This window comes from Nelumbo lutea, chromosome 1 (genome assembly GCF_056320005.1).
Source record: "Nelumbo lutea isolate HS-2025 chromosome 1, American lotus-T2T, whole genome shotgun sequence".
NCBI lineage: Eukaryota > Viridiplantae > Streptophyta > Magnoliopsida > Proteales > Nelumbonaceae > Nelumbo > Nelumbo lutea.
The window spans coordinates 7,324,591-7,349,289 of NC_142684.1; the positions used below are offsets into that span (position 1 = coordinate 7,324,591).

The 24,699-nt window shown below is 37.8% G+C and overlaps 1 protein-coding gene and 1 pseudogene across 4 annotated transcripts; both read right to left on the reverse strand.

The window, feature by feature from the left end:
• Nucleotides 1–690: 690 nt before the first annotated feature.
• LOC148873375 (receptor-like protein kinase ANXUR1 pseudogene) lies at nt 691–4,035 on the reverse strand (annotated as a pseudogene). Its single transcript, XR_016105099.1, has one exon. The product of XR_016105099.1 is annotated as a receptor-like protein kinase ANXUR1 pseudogene (transcript).
• Nucleotides 4,036–9,216: 5,181 nt separating this feature from the next.
• LOC148873376 (uncharacterized) lies at nt 9,217–17,424 on the reverse strand. Of its 3 annotated transcripts, none has more exons than XM_088942345.1 (11): nt 16,548–17,424; nt 16,011–16,164; nt 14,896–15,032; nt 13,501–13,700; nt 13,089–13,370; nt 12,922–12,980; nt 12,791–12,827; nt 12,364–12,435; nt 12,074–12,224; nt 10,527–10,670; nt 9,217–10,051 (listed from the first exon to the last, which is right to left on the reverse strand). In XM_088942345.1, the coding sequence occupies exons 2-11, from the start codon at nt 16,153–16,155 to the stop codon at nt 9,632–9,634; spliced, it is 1,647 nt and encodes a 548-aa protein (XP_088798471.1). In that variant the 5' UTR covers nt 16,156–16,164; nt 16,548–17,424; the 3' UTR covers nt 9,217–9,631. The 3 variants fall into 3 exon arrangements, with proteins under 3 accessions (XP_088798471.1, XP_088798474.1, XP_088798472.1); XM_088942348.1 differs by having other exon boundaries at nt 14,896–15,028; nt 16,011–16,097; nt 16,548–17,380; XM_088942346.1 differs by having other exon boundaries at nt 16,011–16,097; nt 16,548–16,922.
• Nucleotides 17,425–24,699: the final 7,275 nt, after the last annotated feature.

The following is a 24,699-nucleotide window of genomic DNA, read 5'->3' on the forward strand; positions in this document are numbered from 1 at the left end:
CAAACATTAGTGCCTTTTGCCACAGGGATAAATGGACTTCAATCCACATTAGAAATCTGAAATTGCAGCCCCCTCCTGGTCTACTAGTAGCCCCCCCCCCCCCCCCCCCTCTGCCATAAAAAAAAAATAATAATAAAAATAATAATAGTGCCATAAAATCTTCAAAATGAAAGCAGATTTTCTTGTTTCAACATTGTAGAAATCCAAGCCCCCTTCATCTTTTAATTTCACCATTGGTTCCAAGATAATAAATGATTTTTCCCCCTAGAATCCTCATGTCCCCACTAGAAATCTCGACATATGGTATCCAATTGGTGACAAGTAGTTTTAGGAAATAGATTGTTGCAGATAATAAAAGCTAAATCCAAATGCCGTATGTCATGTTTATAAAAAATTATTGTATATCATATATTGTTAATAAAAACCTCCCCTAAATGGCTCAATAGTAGGATGATCACTTTAATTTGTTTTAAAAATTAGTTCTATCTTTTAAGTAAACAAAAAATAGTTATATAACACTTGCGCATTTTTCTTCAAGGTCTACCCCAAGACATATCAAGTTATAGTAAATGTAAAAATTATTTTTCTTCATGCCCCCTGAAACTCTGAAAGTTATAAATAAAAAAAGAAATTTTTTATCTACCTTAAATGACATATTTATATATGCAAAATTTTAAAGAAGTGCATTCATTAAGATAGCAAAGTACTTGAATTATGTATCAGACAGAGTTGTGGTTAATCTGATATACATTTTGTTGAAACACCTTGATACAAGTGACTATCAGTTACAATCAATCTCTTGTCTGGTACTGAATGCTAAAGAAAGAGAAGAAGAAGAGATAGAAAGAGAGTCAGAATACAAAGAACAAATATCAAAAGCAATCATGCATCCTCTGAACAAACCAAATTAAAAAGAAGAAAAAAAATGATGGAGAAAATTCTGATCATCGCCCCTTTGGATTGATAAGCTGAGAGAAGACCATGCTTTCTGATTGCTGCTTACTGACATCGTTTTCATCTCCAAGGCCTAGGGTGGCTTGATAAATACTTATGTTAGTCTCATGGCTACCCAACTGCGACTCCTTTTCTTCATCCTTCTCAGGTTTCACACCATCGGGATTTTCTTGCAGTTGAAGGGCAAACTCAAGATTCCACAACACATCGCCCATGGATGGGCGATCAACTCCATGATCAGACAAGCACTTCTCAGCCGTCTCTGCAAACTTCTTTAGGCATTCTGGGGTGATCTTTCCCTTGAGTTCAGGGTCGATGATGTCCTCAAGGGTTCCCCTTGCCTGGCAGTGCAATGCCCAATCTGCAAGACTGACTTGCTCCTTGGGAAGGCTTGGATTCAGTGCAGGCCTTGCACACAGGACCTCAAAAAGAACAACCCCAAATGAGTATACATCAGACTTCTCCGTCAACTGCTGGCGACGGAAATACTCAGGGTCTAAGTACCCAAAGCTCCCTTTCACCACAGTACTGACATGGCTCTGGTTGTGGTTGAGATTGGGACCTGTTTTGGAGAGCCCAAAATCTGAAACCTTGGCCACCCACTTCTCGTTCAGAAGGATGTTTGTGGTCTTCACATCCCTGTGAATGATTGTGTACTTGGCACCTGTGTGTAGGTAGTGAAGTCCTCTTGCAGCTCCTATACAGATTTCCAACCTCTTCTTCCATGAGAGAGGGTCTTTACTGGTCTTGTAGAGATGTTCTCTTAGAGTTCCAAATGCCATGTAGTCATAAACTAAGATCATCTCGTTTTCCTCTTCGCAGTAGCCGATCAGAGAGACCAAATGCCTGTGTCTTAACTTGGAAAGCATCTCAATTTCAGTCTCGAATTCATGAACTCCTTGGTCCGAAGATGGGTTTGCTCTTTTAATGGCTACCATGGTATTTCCATCTATAACTCCCTTATAGACCTTCCCAAACCCACCAACCCCAATAACCTCAGATTCGTCAAAGTTGTTAGTACCTTTCTTTATCTCCGCCAAGGAGAAATGCCTGCAGAGACTAACAGCCTCCGTAGAAAGGTGGCTGCTGGCGGTACTCTTCCCGGAGATGGTCGACTTGCTCCCTGATGTGCGGGAACTTCCTCCATACAGTGGCAACCAACCAGATCTACAGGCATCTTCTCCAAGGCCTCTCTTCTTCCTCCGGTATGCAACAATGCAGACAGCAGCCAATAGCCCAACGGCAGCTGCAGCCCCACCAATCATTCGGGCATGTAAGCTGGATTTGGATGGAGCAAACGCCCTTGGCGTCTCAGCTTGGGCCTTCACGAGCATCGGCGATGGCACTGGGTTGGGGCCTGCCAAGTTCCCTCTGCTGTCATTGAGCTTGAATATCTCCAACCCATTAAGCAAAGCATCATAGAACTCCGGCCTCGCTGAGACGGTGGGGTGCATCGCCACCCAAAGCTGGTCATCGCCCGGTGCATCAGTCACGTAGATGGCGTAATCCTTGTACACCGGCACTCCCCCTGAACCAGCCCACAGGACGACGTCGGCTTGAGCCTGCGCCGTCCGGTTATTGAGGTAAATGTCGAACACTCTCTGATTAACCTTGGTCATTTGCAGATCACAGAAGTGAAATCTAACGACATACATGAAGTTGGGATCAACCTGGAACACCCAAGTGAGATTAGCATTGGCATTGACCTCAGGCTCCGGTCCCATCGACCTCGACGTGCTGTATACGTCAATCGGAGCTATATACTCCGGCGTTTCCTTGTATCGAATTGTAAGATTCTTTTCAGCATCCATGGTGACGCCTACGTTAGCACCGAATAGGTAAGGAGAGTCATCATACCATGTTCTGGTAAGGCCTGAATCGTTTGTAGGAGCGATATAATTCCCACCCACATTCAGCCTATACATTGTCTGTATGTTAGAGAGCTTGGCGTCGATAAATTGATGGACGGAACCGACCACCGGGGCCGGATGGAACAATTCCGGCATCGGAATCACCTCAATGCCATTGATGAAAGCGAAGGAACCAGAATGTTTGTCGGAGGGTTTGAAGGTGAGGTCGAGTTTGCCGGTGGGGAAGGGGGACAGAGAGAACTCCCTTACAATGTAGGCCTGTGTGAGAGCTTCTGCTGTAATGTAAGCGCTGAAATTGTTCAGAAGTGTAACCCCACCTGCAACAACCGAGAAGAAGGTATCGGTGGCGTTGAGGCTACTGTAGGAAGATGGGTAGAAATGGAGCCTGACCCAGTGCCTCTGCTTTGGAGAAACCGAGAACGTGTAGGAGGCCTCGGCGGTGAAAATTCTGGCGTTCATGTACGGAATGGTAGAAGGGAGAGATGGGTCCTGGAATTGAGCCTTGGAAGGCACTGAATTGTCCTCTGATTTGAGGTATTTGGAATCTAAATCCCATACCCGGCCATCTGAATCAGTAGTAGAATTTGCGGAGCCACAGCTCAGGACAAAAGAAACCGAGTTTTCAGTCTGAGAGAAGACATTGGCTAAGAAGGACAAGAGAATAAGGAAGGAAAAAGCATAGGTTGTGGTGTTCATGGCTTCAAAGAAAACCCCTTTCGAAGAATCTCAGATATGGCGACAATGGAGGAAGAAAGAAAGCGAAAGAACGAAAGAGGTTTGGCGTACAGGAAAACGGGAAAAGCAGTCAAACATTACAAAACAGTGAAGAACGTTTTCCTGTACGCCGAAACGTCTTCTGGGCTTTCTCCCGCTCTTACTTTTCCGTCATTCTAAGCCATCTTTCCTCCATCCCGAGCCCCGACCAGCGCGAACCAGAGACGACGAAGAACAGAGGGATGATCTAAAAGTTTCTCTGTTTTCTTCTTTCTCGTTTTTCCTTTTTGATTTTCCTCTTTTTTCTTGGGTCTCCATCGTAGGATGAGAGAGAAAGGCGGTTAGAGATGAACGAGAGAGAGTGTGAAACGTTGTTTGGTGGCATTGATTGGTTATTGAACAACTGAATCGTCATTGAAAGTGGCACCAAAAGCTGTAAGCCTTAAATTAGCAATTCACGACGTTTCAGTTTTCAGTTTTCACTACAAGTAGTCGGGACCCGTGCATCATTAAGAAAATTTGAAGGAGTTTCATGACGTTTCCAATTAAATGTGTTCATTTAAGTCTAATTCAAGTATTTTGCTTTTGGATTACCTCTAATTAATTTGATCACTATACTTGAGTGACTTGAGAGTGACAAATTTCGTATGATAGATAAATTTGTATTATTTTTTTTATATTTTAATATTAATTTTTTGAACAAATTTTTTAAATTAATCTTATCGTTTAATTAATTGACCAAATATATCCCTACTATTTGATCATTTAATGCTATTAAGTTGCAGTATCAGCGATGGACCCCTCCACATCTTGGTTCCGAAGCTTGTTGAAGATGTCGTCCATGGTGCGCTAATTAATTACCATATAATAGACGTTTGATCACAGCTCCACCCAGAAATGCTCAGAAACCCAGAAAAACCATCGGCAGCAATTCCCATTGGTTGAGTCTTTTTTTTTCCAACTGATTCCATTCAGTATCAACAAATCCCTATCAAAGGTAATTAGTCAACATTTAAACGTTACTCGGACGGTCGCCGAAGAGCCATGTGCTGCCACTGGTTTGAATGCCGAAGAGTTGATTCCATCTCTGATTATTAAACGGAAGCTAGGACTCTTGTTATTCTAGCCTAGGACCCACAAATCATTGTTTTGTTGGTGATGAAACAATTTAGTTGTTCTCCTCTCGCCTCTGTTTTATCACCGCCGACCCTTCCACATCCATGCTTGAACCCTACAGAGTGGAGCTGCTATAGGGGAGTCGTCTCTGGTGAGATTGAGGCTCGGAGAGAACCAATAAAAAGAGAGAGAATTCTTCTTTTTGCCATCAAGGTGGATTTTTTTTTCACCACAGAGTGGAGCTTATGGGTTTTCATTGGCAGATTGGCAAGAGGTGCCGGTGGCTCTCTTGAAGAAGATAGTGAAGGAGGAGAAGAAAGAGGGAAAGGGAATAAGGGTAAAATTAGGTTTTAAAAAAATTATATGTCACGTGTGATGGAATATTAACGGATGCTAACGATAAGGGTAGAGTTAATCAAATGTCAAAAACAGTAGGGGTAGCATTAAACAATAATCAAACAGTAAGGATATATTTAATCAATTAGCTAAACCATAAGGGTAGTTTAAGAAATTTGCCCTAATTCTTTCATTAACTTTTAAATTTTATTGTTCTATAATTATTTTTGTACTATTTTTAGGTAAAACTATAAAAAAAACCTCTTGTCGTAATAATTCTATAAACCATCCTTGTGTTTTGACCCCTATAGTTTTGAAATAAAATGCAAATACTTCCTTTCCGTTAGATTTTCAGTAACAAAAACCCTTATCATCGTTAAGGTGTTACCGTACACGATCTAAAGTTTCAACTTTACCCTACACTAATTTATTTTGCTTGACAACTTTCAAAGAATGAATCTCTCTACTCTTCTTTGACAAAGGTAAAAAGGCTAAAGTGAAGTAAAAGTAATAAAATCTTTTTTTTTTCAAGGTATTTTAGTAAATTTACATATAAATGAAGTTGGTTGAGGATAAATTTGGTATTTAAAACTAATGCATTACATCAACATTTTCTATTCCAAATGCTAATGGAAGGAGGGTATTTGCACCTTTTTTCAAAAGAACATGGGAGTTTTTTAAGGTCAAAACAACTGAGCTTCATAGAACTGTTAGATCAATTAAACTATATTTACGATTTATAAATTTTTATTAATCATTATTAAGCTTAATTGTAAAAATCATCATTGTTTGATAATTTTGTATTTTTTATATTAATTTTGATGAATTTTAAATGGATATTAGCTTTTAATTTATCTTATTACTTTTTATTAATTGATTTTTTATTATATTAATAAAAATATTTTTAATAATAATAATAAATTTATTTATTTATTTATTTATTTAAGTAATTTAAAAAATATTTTTACTATGGTTAATTAATTTTTATTATTTTCAAATGAAATATAAATGGGTTGTGATTTTTATGATGTTTTATTCAATGTTTTTCAACTCCTTGTCGACTTAAATGGTTTAACCACTTGAATCATCACTCTATCCTATTTCTAATTTTGCGCTTCCTAAAACCTATTATTTTGTCAAAAGCCATTGATTTGGTCAAAACCCATTAAACCTAGGTGGTTGAACTATTGATCCTTTTGACCTATTCATTAGGTCATGGGTTACAATATACAATATATTGAAAACTTTTACACAACTTAACTTTGTGCTCAATTGTTTGATTGGAGTGATCTTTTTTTATATTTTGGGTAATTTTTTGCAATATTTGCAACCCCACTATACAAAACTTATTTTGTGGCCTCATATTTTTATTTTTGGTTTTTTTTTATTTATACAAAATAAAAAATATAAATTAGACCTAAATATATATATATATATATATATACACAAAATGTAATTATATTATATCATATTATACATAATGGGTGATGTATCATGCTTTTCCTTGTCCAACCTGGACATTCAAAAACTATTCAGCCTCCAAGTCAGTTTTTTAAAACACTGGTTTTATCTATTAAGTGAGGTAAGTAATATTTACTGTAAAATGCAAATTACTTGATTAATTAACTTAAAATTAATTATTTTTTAAATGAAAGCAGATTATTTAGCCTAGTAATATATCATGGAATATCTCCATTTCATTATAATTAATTTTTATTAATATTTTTAATTTAATATAATATGTACATAAAATTATAGCTAAATTGATATATATATATATATATATATATATATATATATATATATATAGAAAATTTATTGAATTTTGTGCAATTTAATGGAGTAATGGAGAGTAGAAAGAATTACTGGCATGAATTATTGGAGAGAGTTAATTGTAAGTTAATGAGAAGATTTGATTGGCCAATTGAGTTTTTTGTTCAATTTTAAAATTAGAAAAATAAAAAAAAAAAAGATAAGTGCCTTCCAAAAACAACTAGCAAGCAGGAAAGTGTCAACTTGGCACATTCCCTTTTAATATTTAGATATAGATATAGATGACAATTGGTTGCACTTTGGCCTTTTGGGTAGGACGAAAATGCCCTTATTGCAAATAACTCTTGTCTCTTAGGCTGCATTTGGTTTGAAGAAAAGATAGGGAAGGGAATGGAAAGATAGGAAAACCTGTACAAGGCTTGTATTGATTTCCCTACATTGCCCTTCAAACCAAACACATGGCAAATGGTAGTTTCTTCTAGGAAAAATGAATGAGGCCTCAGGCCTTTGAATTTGGTTAAGTTATTTCTCTCCTCTCCCAAGCATTGTTCCATAGTGGTAGCCATGGTTTTGCTTTTCTTCTTCTTTGCTTTTTCCTTATCCTTCCTTTTGGCTGAACTTCACCTACCAGAATACTGTTCTGATGTTCCAGATTTTGAGGGGAGAGCAGGAAGTAGGAATGGCAATGGGACTGGGTGGCGCCAGATTGCATGTCCCATTCTAGATCCTAAACTCAAATGCCCATGCCCCATATCCCAACTGAGCTAGAAATCCCAACCCCATCTCCATCCCTGCCAGAAATAGGGATCCCTGAATTTTCCACCCACCCCAACCCCGACCGTTCTCACATAAATGTTATTTTTAAAATCACCTAGAACTATATTGTATTATGTTATACACACACACACACACTCTTTTAGTTGGGGCGGGTTTGGGGTCAAGGTGGACAAATACCATCCCTACCCCATCCCTAATCACCAGAGTTTTGGATTTTTCTGAAATCCATCTCAAAACTGGTCAGTGTTCAGTGGTCAAAATACTCGTCCTGACCGGGGCAGGGAAGATAGGAGCCCCAAAGGGAATGGGTCAAATTGCCATCTCTAGTAGGTGCGGGGGGGGGGGGGGGGAAGAGAATTCCTTCTTTAACTAAATTACTTTTTAAAATGTTATTTACTGTTTTTTTCTTTTTTCAGTTGGTTTTAACCCACTAAAGATCCAATTTTGATTGGCAGAGTTGGGATAGTTTATAACATTATTGGGCCAGTAGGGAATTCACCCCTGAGTCCTAACTGGATATAATATTATTAGGTCTATATCCAGTCTATTCCTCCAAAGACACAGATAATTATGACCAACACTGAGCAATGGTCTTTATTACAGTTGTGCAATCAACGATCAAAATGCATTCTTAGTGACTGGTCTATCTATGTTTCTACCCTTTTGCTTATGTAGCTTGACACTTATAATAACTTTGTTGTATGTTCATTGCAAGATTGAAGCTAATTCAGTACTGAAGCTTGTTTTCACATGTTTGGATTTGATCTCTTCTCTGCTCCATATTCTTATTGGTATGGCAATGTATCTTTTGGACAATGTTTGTATGCTTAGAGACACCTTAGAAATGTATCTGTACATTCCATAGAATCATTTGGTTTGTATTTTGTTATAAGAAATTGACAATTGACCTCAATTCTTATTCCCAATCTTTTCTGGCAGCATAGTTTTTTCCTTTCCCCAATATGGGATATGAGAAAAAACAATTGAGTGTCATTTTTTGTTGAAGACATTGAAAGACTTTGGTGTGAAATCCTTTGTGTTTTCTTCACCCTCTAGAAGGTTATTTTTGTAAGTGATTGTGAAGTTTTGGTCAAGTATTTGTATATTCTTCTTCCTCTTTTCCTGCAGAAGTTCTCTTTTGATTTTGTAAGACACTAAAATCTGCTTATCCTTAGAATCTGACTCCTTTTGCTACACAAACAAGTCTTGGAAATGTTTCTGCCCACATAGAAGTTAGTGTAGGTTTTGATGGTTACCCAAATTAGTTGCATGTTGTAATTCACCAGGACTGTGAGAAGTTTTCTTAAGGTAGTAAATCCTGAGCCTGGCTGTGCAGGCTTGAGTCACCTGGGTTCTAGTATATTAGGCTGTTTTAAATTGAGTTGTTGGTTTTGTCTTTCTGTTGTTGTTTAATGATTATCCTTTCCCAGACCAATAAGAAAGAAGAGATGAGCATGTATGACATAAATGTACTCTGAGCTCAGTACTTTAGGCCACTTCAAGGGATGTCCTGTAAATTTGCCTCATATAATACTTTGTTGCAGACTTGCAGGTACCCAATTCTGAGCAAATAATGCCTTGCCATGACTTTTAAGATGGGTTCAATAAATTTGTAGGTTTTAATCCTTGGTTTAAGTGCATGTATGTGGCATAGTTTTTGAAGTTAACTGAAGACTTTCCAAATGATAACTATACTAATTCCTGTTCTTTAATTAATGTTGCTAATTACTTGACAAAGATTATGTATGTCCCAGATACAATATTATGTTTGATAAGTGTGTGAAATCCAAGAGTTTTCTTATCACTTTTTCCTTGATAGAAAGAAAGAAAATAATCTTTGCATTTCACCAAGAAATGTATATATATATTTCTGTCATTTCTTATTACAAAAGAACTTGACTGGTAGACTCTCTCCTTCGGATCAAGTCTTCAACTCCGGCTAAGGCATCATTAATTTCTGTATTCTTGACTTTGTTAGCTTCAGTCAGTCATTCCTTTCTTACTACTTTTTCTCTATAAAATACAAGTTTATCTCTTGATATTCCATCAGTATCTCCTTAACTCACTGTACTTGAGTGCCCAGATGTTAATCATGGCACTGATTTTGTTTCTGGCTGATTACTATCAATGTTATTTGCATCAATTTCCACCGAATTGGCTGCTGTTGAATAGGGTTTTACAGAACCATCAGAAAAGTGACGTTGCTTGTCAAAATGAGATTTTGTTGTCCATATCAGAACCAGCACCACCATGATTGTTGAGAGAACAACCATTGCTACCCATACCATCCTAACATATTTCTTCATTGGTTGGCAGTGTTTGGAAAGGATCTCACTGAAGGCATCTTTTACTACCCTGCAGTCGACTAGACTTTCCATACCAGGAAAAGCATTTAGAAGATTTTGAATTGAACTTGCATAGGCCTCCACTGTTTTAAAATCAGTACCCGAAATGACTGCTCCTTTACAGGTTTCAGCATTTCCATCAGAACATGTGAATACCTTCAAAACCTTCAAAAAGACAAGGTATAAGATAAAGGGAAAAATAACGTATCAGTGGATTTTGGTAGCTTAGTGCCTATGTGCACATTGATGTGTCTTTTTACCTAGAGGTTCTGCATATCCAAGCTACTCAACTGGTGTGTGAATGGCTGGGATCTACCTTGAACCTCCAAAGTGATCTCCTAGATGGAATAGTTGGCATGGTTAGATGATCCTAACCACCTGATTCTTGGACTTTTCTGGATTTTCCACAAACACTTTTTACTGTTACATCTAAAATAAAATAATACATAAGATGTTTAAGATTTTTTTTATCAGTAAGATGTTTAAGATTTTTGCATTGAACCTTTTCAGTCCAGGAGGTGTTCCTTTTGGGATCCACAAGATAGTGGGTATCAACTTCCATCTATATGACCCAAATGCCCATTAAGTGCACATAGACTTCTTTTTGGTGTCTAGATTTCTTGGTACCACTTATGCTTACCTGGGGAATGTCTCCTATTTGGATTGTATCAGGAGGACAATTTTCTGGTTGGTAATTGTTGTCTGGTGGTGCTGAGAAAGGATTGCAAACATAAGCAAGATTTGGAAAAGTCGATGTCTTCAGTTCTGATATGTTTGCATTCACCTGTAATTGTTGCATTGAAAAGTTCAGTAAAAAAACAAGAAGCTAGGTGATAAATGTGTGTAGAAATCCATGGAATTCCCATATTGGAAAGAGAAGTACTTCCATGAAAGAACTGGATAGCTAGGGAATCTCATGCATGCAGACTCTAAAATAAATAAAGTTTGAGCAATTATTTGTCAAAGTTCTATCCTATTGCATGCTTATCTCCCTCCAATCTATGTGAATCTTTCTACCTTTTTCTCATGACTTTGAAAAACAGTACATTTCTTTAGTTCTCTTTTGGTTGGTTTGTGTGTGTGTGTGTGTTTGGGCGGGGGGATGCATCACAAGGTAAGGCATGGAATTATCTTTACTTCTTCCAACCTAGTGAAACTCTCTATGTGAACTTGTACCTGTATTGCTAGTAGACAATGTTTTTTAGAAGGTTTAAACCTCAAGTGAGAGGTTCACAAGGCAAGCCAGTTCAAAATCACCTTAAGGCCCAACCGCCCAAGTGTCAATCTTTTACGTTACATTGTATGCCTCATTATCTGGGGTGACCAATTTTTAACTTCTTTGAACCAAAGAACTTATGGTATCTCCATATTATAACTAGAAAGTACACATGGGAAAAGAACATTGTAGTTTATCTCAAAGGTTTTTTAATTATTTATTTTTCCCTTCTTTTTCTGCCTCTACGTTACCCATGAGTCCACCATCTTTATTCTTCATATGTCTCCCACAGGCTCTTCATAACTAATAACAACCATACCTCAATTTTTATTTATTTTTTCTTCTTTTTCTGCCTCTACACAACCCATAAGTCCATCTTTATTCGTCATATGTCTCCCCTAGGCTCATCATAACTAATAACAACCATATCTCAATCATAAGAGGGACAAATTTTCTTTTAAGTTTTTCAAGTTTAGGGGATTTCCAACCCAATGTTTCCCTTTTCTTTCCTACAAGAGCCTTTCATTATCTTAAAATCCTATGGTTTTACATTGAATTGGCAAGAAGTAAGCTATCCAAAGTAAATAGAAGGCATTCCTCATAGAAATTAAAGAACCGCATGTCAAGGACTACATCTCTATGCACTGCTAGCAACTTCTTTTGGTTAGTTTTTCTGAGTTATACATTAAAACTGACATTTAACCCTTGTTTTGTATCCAGAAACAGTCAATGAATTTTTCACCCTGGGAGTTTATTATATTAATGATAGATGATATAATAATCCTTACCTCCGCTTTCTATTTTTCTCTTTATCAAAAGTACCCCATTCATGTTTTTTTTTTTTTTTCTAAGGCTTTTGTTACTTGAACACACGGTTTTAATTTCAAAATTATTAGCATGTACTTGGAAAGATTGCACAAAAGGCTACCAGAATAAATGAAGAGACCCAACTTGAAACCAATTTCTCTTACCTGATTCACAAGATCATAGATTCCTTCACTGACATCAGATAAGACTGATTTTGCTGAAAGTAGTTCATCACATGGGAGGATTGAGCTCAAGCTGCTATTGCTTGGGTCTTGTTGGAAATCTTCAAGAGCAGTACATGTGTCTCCTGTGAACCTGCCATTCAGTAATTTCCTTTCTGAGATCTGTCATTGTTTTCTTAAGTTTGATAATTTTCTTTCTTTCTGTACATTTCTAGGAGGTAAAGAATTCTTGAAAATATGTGAAACTATGGAATAAGAGAAAGTGGATTTACCTTTCTAGAAAGAAATACATACCAAAGGCCAACCAACACAGGACTGTTAATATCCAGCATGCTATAATAAACCTGAAACAGAAAAGGATTTCCTTATGACACTTCCAAATTTACTCGTGTGTTAAGTTCCCAAGAGATTTGATTCATTCTTTGAAGCACAGAATCAAACTTAAAAAATACTGAATGTGTATAAAGACACAAAATTAGTGGAACATCACAATGGGGGAACCTGTCTTTGTATGAGGGGAATATGAAGAGGATTTTTGAACCATCATTCAATAGGTCCTACTGTAGCATTTAAGTCAAATTCATCTCATTATTTGATGCCAATTATATATTATTAGTGCTAGTATTATACTACTACATGTTATTATTTCTTTCTTCTGAGAACATTGGCATTCAAATGGGTTGGTTGAGATCTACTTACAGGTGAAATGAATGGCGCAACTTCAGAAATCCGGATACTGCAATAGAATAAATTTCAAAATGACTCAGGTTTGGATTGATCAAGCCTGAAATTCAGGTAAACCGACTCAAACTTTATTGTAAAGTAGTTACCTGACAGTGCAATGGCAGCAATCAGGTTTATTGAAATAGCTACCGTTGTTGTTACATACCTGCAAACAGAAACATCTTAAGTATGGTAATTGTAAGCGCTGTGAAAGGTAAGCCCTGATTGAGCTTATGGGCTTGTAAGGATTATAGGAAGGAGGAAGGAAAATTACACTATGTTTAGACCCCTGTCTATCAAGTGTCTGTTTTTTCTAGCCTGCCTCTCTATGTCTGCAGCTTCATAGTCAAGCCTCTGAGATGTAGAGTTAAGGAATCCAGAAGCCTCTCCTCCTTCTTCAGAGGTTTCTAAGTTGTCTCTAATGTCCTTCATTGCTCCTGTTGTGTTGTATATGGTCTTTGATGCCTCGTCTGCTGTATCCATGATAATGTTCATCACTGTTTTCGCCCTGGAGTGGAATTTTGAGGTCCCACCAAGAACAATTCCGGATGCAGCTCTGCAGAACCAGGGGTTGCACATTGTGCAATGCAATTTTCAATACATTTCATCACCATAAGTTCATAAAAGGAATGATGGTGAGTTCACTCTAAACATTGTTATTACTGAGTAGACTTTAAGGGGCTCACATGGCTAGAAATGTGAAGATAGTCCCCACAAGAATAGGCCAGGGATAACTCTGCTTAGTGCAGGTTTGTCTTCTCTTTAGCTTTCTCTTCTTGTCTGTGCAACATAGATTGGTTGCAAGTAGATGCCAACCATAAATCATGCCGCAGAAAAGCCATACTACACCAATAGCATATCCATATTTGCCTGTAAATATAGTTGACTAGAGAACAGCACATGGAGAACAAAGTTGAAGTCAGTTTTTTCTTCTGTTAATTTCCCCTTTTAAGATAACCAAATATCAGACGATGATGATAGTATTTTAGGCTCAGTTTGGAAAGAATGCAAATACGAATATCCCAAAGAGTCTTAGATGCTAAAGAACTGTATCTTCATGTAGGCACAGCTTATTTTAGTTTATTATCTAGTAGGATTATCGATTAATGGGGTCTTCTACAAAATAAATGCTTTCTTTTTCATTTGTTTATGAAATCTCTACATCAGCGGAAAAGTAAAAACACATTCTTTGAACTTTATTTTTGTTTTACAAGGCATAAATAAGTTGGTTGTTTCAAAAAACAATTGGAACCATTAAAATAATGGTTTTTAAAACAAAAACAAATTTTATAACGTAGAAATTATATAATTTACGGAACATGATATCAAATAACGAGACATTGAAGAACACATCTTTGTTTCGGTTTTTAGAAGCGAAAAACACACATATAACCAAGTTTTCTGTGTTTCTGTTTTAAGAACCAGATAGTTTTCAAATTTGTTTTGTTTTTGGAACAGTAAAGAAAAACGATTCACATTGGAGAACTGAAATCAGCCTGAAATGGGGTTCAAGCTGGCTTTGTCCTGATTAAGGATATCAAGGGTCAAGTACGGGCCTCTGTGTCTGGTCCATTTTATTTACCCAGAAGCCAGAACCAGACCTTTTGTCTTGTCCGGTTTCCAGACCCGACCCACTATATTTTAGGATGTACTTTGTTAAAATAAAATCTAAACTTTGTTTCATATATACAAGGCCAAAATTTTGGACTAGCTTGAATTTCTATATATTTCATTATTTATATGCTTATCGGGTTTCGATTACCTGGGCCTAGAGTTGAGCCTGATTCCTAATGGGTCTTAACTCTAAGGGAACTGAATCGGACCTAACTATGATTTGATCTATAGTTTGTGGTTCCAGACCCTAATAGTTGAGGTTCGGCCTTCCGGGTTATTGGGTACCCATTTAGACTCCTATTATACCGATGACCCAAATGTGAGTAACTCTAGTTTGGTACTTGGTAGCTCGGAACTGGGTCGGATCTGGGTATAATATAAAGGGTTCGATCAAATTAGACACGGAAATGTTCATTTACCGACTTCTCTGTAAGGATCAAACACAAGATGGCGGGGAGAAATCTTACGCTCCAGTAATGCTTGTTTGTAATGTCATAACCTCCTCTGTATTTCTTGAAATGATCCAGTGGATCCGCCCTTACTGTATCATCGCCTGTTTGTCTCATGGAATCTGGCATGTTCTCACTTTCAACCAACTTCCTGCCTAGAAGCATCAGCACATAAATAATTAAGCAAACTAGTTGATGAACTTCAGTTATTTCCACAATTCAAAAGATCAAAACTAGGGCTGCAACTTAAGCGGGCACAACTCAAGCCTAGATCGACCTGGCCCACAATTTATATGGATTGGGCTTGTATTTTCGATCCTTGGCTATATACTGTATGCATATATATATATATATATATATATATATATAGACACACTCACATGCATACATAATTACATACATGCACATATAAATATATTTACAATAATTTTAATGTGGCTAATTGACAAATCCAAGCTTCATCACGGCCCAAACTCAACCCAAATGCATCAAATTTCAGTGAGGGCTGAGCTTAATTTCAACAATTTTGACTTGACCTCAGTCTTGGGCCTTGTGCCCAATTTTTAAGTTGGGGCTGGGTTGAACTTAAATCCGGCCCAGCCCACCCAACGTTGCACCCCTACTCAATCCCAACTGCTAAGTGAGTGTGGGGGGAGTCACTCCAGTATAATGCAAAACCCGATTCAGTTATCACTATAGTCCAAATAAGTTCTGTCCACAATTCAAAGCCTAAGGGCCAAACTCTAATTGCTCTCTTAGCTGAGCAGGCCCATCAAACCCAATAGAACTAGACTAAGTTACAATCAGGCCAGCCCTCCCAACCCATTATGAGTGCACCTTGGTCCGAATTAGTCTAAATCCAATCTAAAAAAGTTGGGTTGGCTCAAGACTCAAGTCGAGCTAACCGGTTTGACTTGTACTTCTGCAACCCATTCGAATAATATTAAAGTTATTTTTTATATTGAAAAACTTAAAATACTAAATATTATAAGGCCTACTAACACACATGTTTAGATTTTCGATTATCAATATTGCTAAGAACTAGCGGTTTCTGGCCCAATAATCCGGTCCAACATTCTGGTCTGAACCGATTCTGACAAGACTTAAACATTGAACTAATCTTGTAGACTTACCTGGTTCAGAAGTAGAAAACGATGCCCCTGTTACTCCTGCAACGTAATGTTGTCTAGGGGGTTCTCCAGTGGCATAATCCGTAATTTCTGCAAAACTTGATGTTAGAATTGCCATTGACAAATATACAACTACTCTGTATTCCATCTTCCTAACCTGTCAAATGAAGAAGTCCAAATGTTATTAGCAACAAAATACCCCAGTTTTGCCTTTATACCTAACCCATAGCACAATTAACAAAACCAAGAGAGAGAGAGAGACCCATCATATCATCAAGCTATGTTTGGTTGGATAGAAAATAAGAAACAGAAAGTTCTTAAGGAATTTCACAGAATTTGTTAAAAACTTTCCTTGAACTTTCTATTTCTCTCTTATTTTCTATCAAAGCAAACATATCCTTTAACCTTAACCCCTAAGGTATTGCAGAGAAGAAGACAAAATCAAATGAATAGAACTGCCAAGTTCCAACTTAAGCTAGTTAAAATAAACTTCAAAACAGAGGCCAACAGAAGAAGAAAACAATTCATATAGAGACTTACCAGAGATTAACAAATTTTTTGAAATCTGATCAATACCTCAAAGAGAAAGCCTCTGATTACCAATATTTACACTACAGAAGCATTTGCACCAATTTTCAGAACCTAAATCAACCTTCACAGATTCGAATTCAAACTCACTTTTTCTCACTCCCTAGCTTTATTATGAATTGAAAATTTGAAACTAGCAGAAGCTACAAAACCTTCAGAGCTTCCAATTATAAACCACTTGGATCTTAAATGTCACCAAATCATACAACACCCATTTCATAAAATTGAGTACAAGTCTGTCCAGTTCTTGAAATTCCTGAAATTCCAGCTCGCTAAAGCCTTAAGTTCTCAACTTCTGGAGACTTGAAAAGGTCTACAATCCCAGAAGTCCTAACAGAAGAGAATGGAAAGTCCTCTTAAAAAGCCCAAATTGTCAAAGAATCAGACCAAAAATCAAGAATATCAGCAACTTTGCTCAAACCCTGTTCACAAACACCCAGAAAAAAGAACTCTAAGATCTCAAATAATCTCCATGTAATCGTTTCTCTTGAATTCTTCTTCACAAACCAGTAATGTTGAATCCATACAGAAAGCCTCATTTATATAATGCCTCTGTCTCCAAGAAAGGAGTAAGCTTACTTAACCCACCTCAAACCAAAACAATTAGAAAGTCTCGACCAAAACCTCCGAACCAAGAAAAGGGAGAGAATTTCTGGTCAACTTAACCCACCTTTTCTCGTCTCGTCTTGATCTCTGTAGTTAGGTGTGTGAACTTTACATTGTGAACATTAATGGAGGAGAGTCGCCCATTTTGCCTTTACGCGTTTGTCAAGCCGTGGCCGTTCGAAAAGGATTCAAAGGGGGAACTGTTGATGTAAAAATTTTCCATGTTGAGGTACGCTGGTGGGCGTAGACAAATTGTAGACCTTAGGCTCTGTTTGGGTATTGCATGCAGGAAATGAGAGAGAGAGAGAATCAAAGGAATTAACTGGTTTTACAGGTCAATAAGGCTATGTTTGGTTTGACAGAAAACGAGAGAAACTGAAGGCTGAGGCAAATTTTACAACAAATTTTGTGAAATTCCTTTAATAACTTTCCCTCAACATTTTGTTTCTGGTAGAAATATACAAATCTTAGATTTAGGTAAAGTTATAAATCGGGCCGTGCCAGGGTGGGCTGCCCATACTGCACTACCATGAATAATTTACACCATCAGTTTTGCACCAATATAAATAAATTTACATTACAATCAAACATGAGGCTGAGTTTGAAAGGAGTACAAATACAAAATATAGAGTGAAAACCTTGTATTTGTATTATTTTGTATATATTTATACTACACATTTATATTTATATTCCTTTCAAACTGAGCCTAAGAGCTAGATATAAAGACACCAAATTTTGTTAAGAACTTTTCTTCGATTTTCTCTCTTTTATCTGCCAAACCAAACACAGCCTAACAGTCATGTCCAAATCCCAAGGCCAAGGTTTACATACATGGGATAAATGTGTGTATATACGTCATGTATGACAAACAAACCTTGGTAGACGGTTTTTTTTCTAAAAACATCTGACGAACGGAATAGAGGAAAAAATTGTCTAATTGTCTTCCTGCCATAATAAATGCGCAAACCTTGTTTGAAAATTAAATTCAAGTTGTTACTTCTCTCCTGTTAGGCAGCAGCGGATGGTGGATACAGGTTTTGCCCCTAAGAGTGATGCTCGATGTCCCAAAATATTAAAGGACAAGAAGGTAATTTGAGGTATGTCGGCTTCTTTACTCTCTTTCAAGTTTCAGATTTTCAGCCCACGTTTGAAACGTATCTCCACCTGCTGCTGCTGCTGCTGCTTAAACAGCATTTTTTTATCATCTGTATTTGGTTTTGGTTTGAAAGAAGAAGATACTTTTTTTAAGTAAAGTGGAAGAAAGTTCTTATTTCCTTCTTTCAAGAAATCAAGCATTATAAATAACAATATAATTTCCAAGAATAATTATCATTTTGATAGTTAGACCGGACCGGATGGTCAGATCAATTGACCCAGGAACGGTATGTTTTGATTTCGGGTCTGGTTTTGGACCCAAAACCATCTGACTGGGGTTCAGACCAGATGGTCAGACTGTTTGACTAGGAACCGGTTGCTCACGGGGTGAGAAAAATGCTGGGCGATAGGCAAAAAGTTTAACAAAACCTACTGAGTCCAGATCACATCCCAATAAAGCGACACAACAATGTCTCAGAAAAACTTGTCGCATCTCTGAAACCCTCTAAACTCTTTGAAATCTCTCTTTCTCGCACTCAAAGTGCTCATCTTTCAATCCCATATGCTTCTTCACTAAACCCTCCCGCCCTCTTCTGCTGTAAAGTCCAGGAGACACGTCCCCTTCAAAATGGCTGAAGAAACAAATGACTCTAAAGACGTCGGTAGCAAGCAAAGCTCTCTGGCTACTGCCCAGAAGGTTGCTGATCTGGGACTAGAGTTCGAAAAGCATGCAACTTTGGTCAGTCCCCACTTAGAAATAAACGTGGAGCCGGTTTGAGAAGCTTTCGAGGTGGTTGAGAAGACTTTAAGAGGAAGAATCTTTTAATGTGACTATGGAGAACATTCATGTATTTATTAAGCATGTACAGAACCCTACTCACCACGTCCAATTTTTCATCTTCGAAGAAGAATAAGATCTGCAGAAGGCTATAAATGGAGGTCCCTGGTTCATAAGAGGGAGCTGGATGCTGGTTGCATTTTGGCAAGATGGAATTTCAAGGGAGAAGATCAAATTGTGGCACCAGAAAGTTTGGGTCCAAATGTTTAATATCCCACGAAGCTACATCTCCAACCACAACTGCAAAGTCTTTGCTTCAGCAGCAGGCAGAGTATTTGAAGACAATACAGCGGAAGCCATTATCAAGAAGTTTCTTCCTAAAGAATAACAACAATCCAATATGGGTTAGATTTGCCTATGTAAACCTCACAAAGCTCTGTTTCTACTACGGATTAGTAGGACACAACTGGAAGAAATGCAAGCTCATACCAAAAGTTGTTCCTCTTAATGAAATCATGTCGGAGCTTGAAGAAAGAAAGTTGGATGAGCCAGGGAACTGGCTACGAGTAGAGCACAGACCGGAGAAATTTTTCTGTTTCTAGACTCAGAAGAAAACCCAAGAAAGTGTAGGAGCATGAAAGCAACTTCAAATCCTTTAAGGAGATCAAAGCTCGGAGGAAGACTCTGAGGATGAATTAGCTGAGAAGCGGCAATGGCTAACGGATGGTACCTAGCCACCAGTGAGAGGAAATGGCAAAGCAAAGGAGAAGAATGCAAGAACGAGTCACGACGAGTCAAGCAAGTCGACAAAGCGGAAGCGAGCTGAGTCCAACAATAGTTCCACTAGGAAGCAATAAAAACGAGACCCAATTAGCATGAGCTCGACTCCCCGAGGCAGAGCAAAAAAATGAAATGATTAATATGGGCCCGGTTCTCGAGAAAGGTTAGTATAAGATTTATTCGACTGCGACTGGAGGATTTGGTATAATTAATTTATCACCCAATTCGAGGAGAAGAGGAAGACCCTCCAGATACCAATACTCTCTGAAAGATCACTTGGATTCTCAAACTATGACCGACATCCCAGTCAATCTTGGACCATCTTTAGAAGAGCTAATTGGGCGCCAATCAGTGGCTTCGCTGAGGAAGTGGATCTAATAAATGAGAACCACAAGCAATCCCCACTCAGAGGCAAACTCTCTCTCAGGCTTCAGTATCCCAGAACCCCTATTGGCAGGCCAAAATTCAATTATCTTGCAAAATCAATGACCTGATCACTTCGATAGAAATCTAGAAAGCCTCACTTGTCTCGAAGACTCTTCATGGATAGAAGCTTGGGACTATCTCTAGAAAGAACAACAGCAGAGGGTTGCTTCATTAACAACTTTTGTATTTCATGTATTCATCCATTTATATTCCCTACTCTACATCATTTTCATTCAAACAAACTTGCATTTTTTATGCTTCGGGTTATCTAGTAGTAGTCTATCTATCATTTCTTTTGCAAAGTCTTGCAATTACAATGAAAATACTAGCTTGGAATGTAAGGGGAGGGAAAAGTAAAGAAGTTCAAAAAACCTAGACATTGTTTCTTTCAGAAACAAAAATGTCAAAAGAAGAAGTCATGAAAGTTTCAAAATCTCTGGGATATTTCAATTTCAAGACTATGAGATCAATGGGGCTAAGTGGGGGACTCCTCTATGCTTGGAAGGATAACTTAAATATCTTAGTAAGAGATAGCTCTCAAAGGTTCATAGAACTAACTAGAAACCACACGAATTCCTCAGAACCATGGAACTTAGTACTTCTATGTGGAATACCTAGTTGGGGAGATAGAGTTGTTTTCTAGCAACAATTTGAAACCTCAAAATCATACATAAGAGGAACCCACTGGCTTTTAATGGGAGATCTGAATGACTTAGTAAACATGGAGGACTATGAGGGGCCCAGTAATAGATCAAGACCTTCTCGGTACCTTAAACAACAGATTGACAATTTTGCCCTATCGGACCTTGGCTTCTCTAGCCCTTACTATACCTAGACAAACAAACAACAAGGGAAAAAAGGAGTGAGAGGAAGACTAGACAGAGGATTAGCAAATGCAGAATGGCTAACCTGGTTTCCTGATACCAAACTTGTGACTTTGCCTGGTATAAACTCGGACCATTCTCCAATCCTTCTAAATACCAAACCCGACTAGTCTGAATGGAAGAAGCAATTACATTTCCTTCCAATGTGGGTAAATCACAATGACTGTGATAGGATGGTTGCAAATTTTTGGAATAAACAAATCCCAGGATCCATAGCTCATTCAATAACAACTAGACTCAAGCTCTTGAAGAATCAACTCAATATCTGGAACAAAAACACATATGGGGATATTCACAAAAAAATTAACACAACTGGAGCAAGAAATCATGTTAGCTTGGTTAAGCCAAAGAGATAGCAGCATACTAGGTGAATTAGAAAGCCAATACAATAAATGGCTTCTTGCTGAGGAGCAACTTTGGAGATTGAAGTCTAGAGAGAGATGGCTTCTAGAAGGAGACAAAAATACCAAATTTTTTCAACAGAAAACAAATTTCAGAAGAAAATGGAGGGCTATAGAATATCTGAAGGATAACCAAGATAGAAGGGCCAATAATCTAGAAACCATTGCAGACCTCTTCAAGAACCATTTCTTACATAACTCAGGACAGGAAGAGAATTTTGACCCCCACCCTCCTAGAAACTATCCAATTCAATCAAATACCATTTGAAGAAAGCCAAAAGCTTATGCTACCCCCTCAAAAAGAAGAAGTCAAACTGGCCTTGTTTCAAATGAATCCCCATAAAGCTCCCGACCCAGATGGTTACATAGCCTTTTTTTTCCAACACTACTAGAATTTAGTGGGTGATGGTATTATAGGGATGATACAAAGTTTCTTCCACTCCAAGAGACTTTTAAAACAAATAAACCACATAAACCTTATCTTCATCCCAAAGAAGAAGGTTGCTGAGAAACCATAACACTTCAAGCCAATTAGCCTAAGTAATGTGATCTACAAATTCCTAGCAAAGGTCCTAGCCAATAGAATCAAGCCCCTGCTCCAAAACCTAATCCAAGAAAACCAGGTAGCCTTTATAAAAGGGAGAAGCATCATAGATAATGTTATCCTGACCAAAGAAATCATTCACAAACTCAGAACTCAAAAAGGGAAAAGGAAGGGGAAGCCTTAAAAATCAACATGGTCAAGGCCTTTGACCAAATGGGTTTGAATTTTCTTGTTGAGTCAATGAAAAAAAAAGGCTTCCCACTAGATTGATGTAACTTGATTTGGTAGTGCATCTCCACCCCATCCTTCTTAGTGAAACTAAGTGGGTCATCAATTGACTTATTTACAACCAAGAGATGCTTAAGACAAGGGGACCCTCTCTCACCATACCTCTTCATCATAGGAATGCAGGCTCTCTCAACCCTTCTTAATAAAGAGGAAAGTCTCTCAAAAATCCAAGGTATAAAGCTTGCTAGAAACTCAGAGCCCATCACCCACCTTCTTTTTGTAGATGATTCTTTCTTGTTTTGCAAGGCAGACCCTGAATCCTTCCACCAGATTAAAACTACCCTCCAACTTTTCGAGCAAATCTCAGGACAACACATAAATGCTGCAAAACTGGTGTCATGTTCAGTAGAAATATGCACAGAACCCACCAAAAGCTGTTGAGTAGAATAGTCAAACTAAAAATATTAAATTACAACTCTAAATATCTCGGAACCTAGTTAGCAGATGGAGAAAATTGTTTGAATCACACCAAACAACATCTGGTAAACTGCATCTCTCAGAGGGTAGAGCACTAGCAAGCAAAAATCCTATCTCAATTAGGTTGTACTACCCTCATAAAAGCAATCACCCAAAGCATCCCTGTGTACACCATGAAAACAAGCCGCATTCCCTCAACTCTATGTAGAAACCTAGATAGAATGCAAAAAAAACTTTTGGTGGGCAAGAAATTCCAACATAACAAGAAACTGCAACATGAAATAGGCTACAATTTGCTCTCCAAAGTCCTTAGGGGGACTAGGGATAAGGAGGTTCTCTTTGATGAATAAAGCCTTAATGCCAAAATCAGTCTGGAGACTCCTAAACCTCAAGAGTAGCCTTTGGGCTCAGCAACTAGAAGCAAAATACTACAAAGGACAATGCTTCTTTGATTTGAAAGCAAAAACCACAGACTCCACTTGGTGGAAATGCATTATTAGATTAAAAAATGAACTAAAAACTCTTTTTTTTTTTTCTGGAAGTTTGAAGATGGCAGATCTATTTCAGCATTCATAGACCCATGGGTGCCTCAACTAGAGAGCAACATCTCGGCCAAAAGAAATGAGAGCCTAGAATTTCTTCACAAAAAAGTGTGATTTAATCACGGATCATGAGACTTTGAATGTTGATCTTCTCAACAGCCTGTTTGAAGAAAGAAGTGTTGAAGCAATCCTAAGTATCCCCTTGAGGACTCTGCAATAGCTTGATAGACTCCTCTGGAAGAACACAAGCAATGGGGAATTCACTATGAATTCAGCTTACCACTCACTCCTAGAAACTTCAACTCACACACGATCAAGTTTAGTAAGCTGGCCCAGAATCTGGAAAAGCCCATACTCCCACATATGTAAATATTAATGTGGAAGTTTCTCCATAAGGCTGTTCAAACAAAGATAGAAATATGGAGCTGTAGAAGAAGAGAAGACGCTTGGTGCACTTTCTGTAAGGAATCTCCAGAGACCCAAGAGCATCTCTTCTTGGAATGCCCTCTCTCTAGGGCTGTTTGGATTCTGGCCTAGGTTAGTTTTGTCCCAGAGATCTTTTTGAGTTCTGACCAAGAGGACCTAATCCAATGGTGGTGCAAAATAAAGTGTTAAAGTATAACTATATTGCAAAGATATGTGCCATTTTCAAAAGTTTTATGGGATGCAAGAAATGATCAAAATTTTAACAAAGTGAACCCTGACCCTCTCCAAATTCTAAGAAAGGCTGAAAGTTACTGCAACTATAAAGAAACTGAGCTCAAAATTCCGAATCCACCACATCTGCAATCAGAGTGAGATTTTCAACAAGCTCTCCTCACAAACCTCCCAATCATTTTAGTGGATGGCTCTTGGAGTGCCATCACACAAACAACATCCACTGATATATATATATATATTTTGTTCTCTCACAAGTCTCATCTTATCATTGCAAAAGGACAACCATGCTTGGCAAGATCACCAGCAACACCTGAGTTCTGAGTAGTGATTAGAGGCTTATGAAAGTTTTTTTGTATGGGTATAAAAGCAGGTTTTTTGTTCTCAGATGCCAAGGAAGTCTTAATGAAGCTCAAAGGGACATACAAGCACATTGCGTGGGATCAACATGCCTTATATGATCATATATTTGAACTCCTTTCTTTCTTTGAAAACATTACAATTCTATATGTAAACAGGGATGTAGTAGTGCCAACCCATGATCTGGCAAAATGAGCTAGGCATAGAAACTCTTTTATGAATAGTAGTGCCAGCTCAGTTAGCTTAGCTTGGCTTTTTTTTGAACCACGTAAAAAAGGGATCTAAGTGTTCCTTTAAGTTTCCTTTAACGAATCATTTTTTATAGA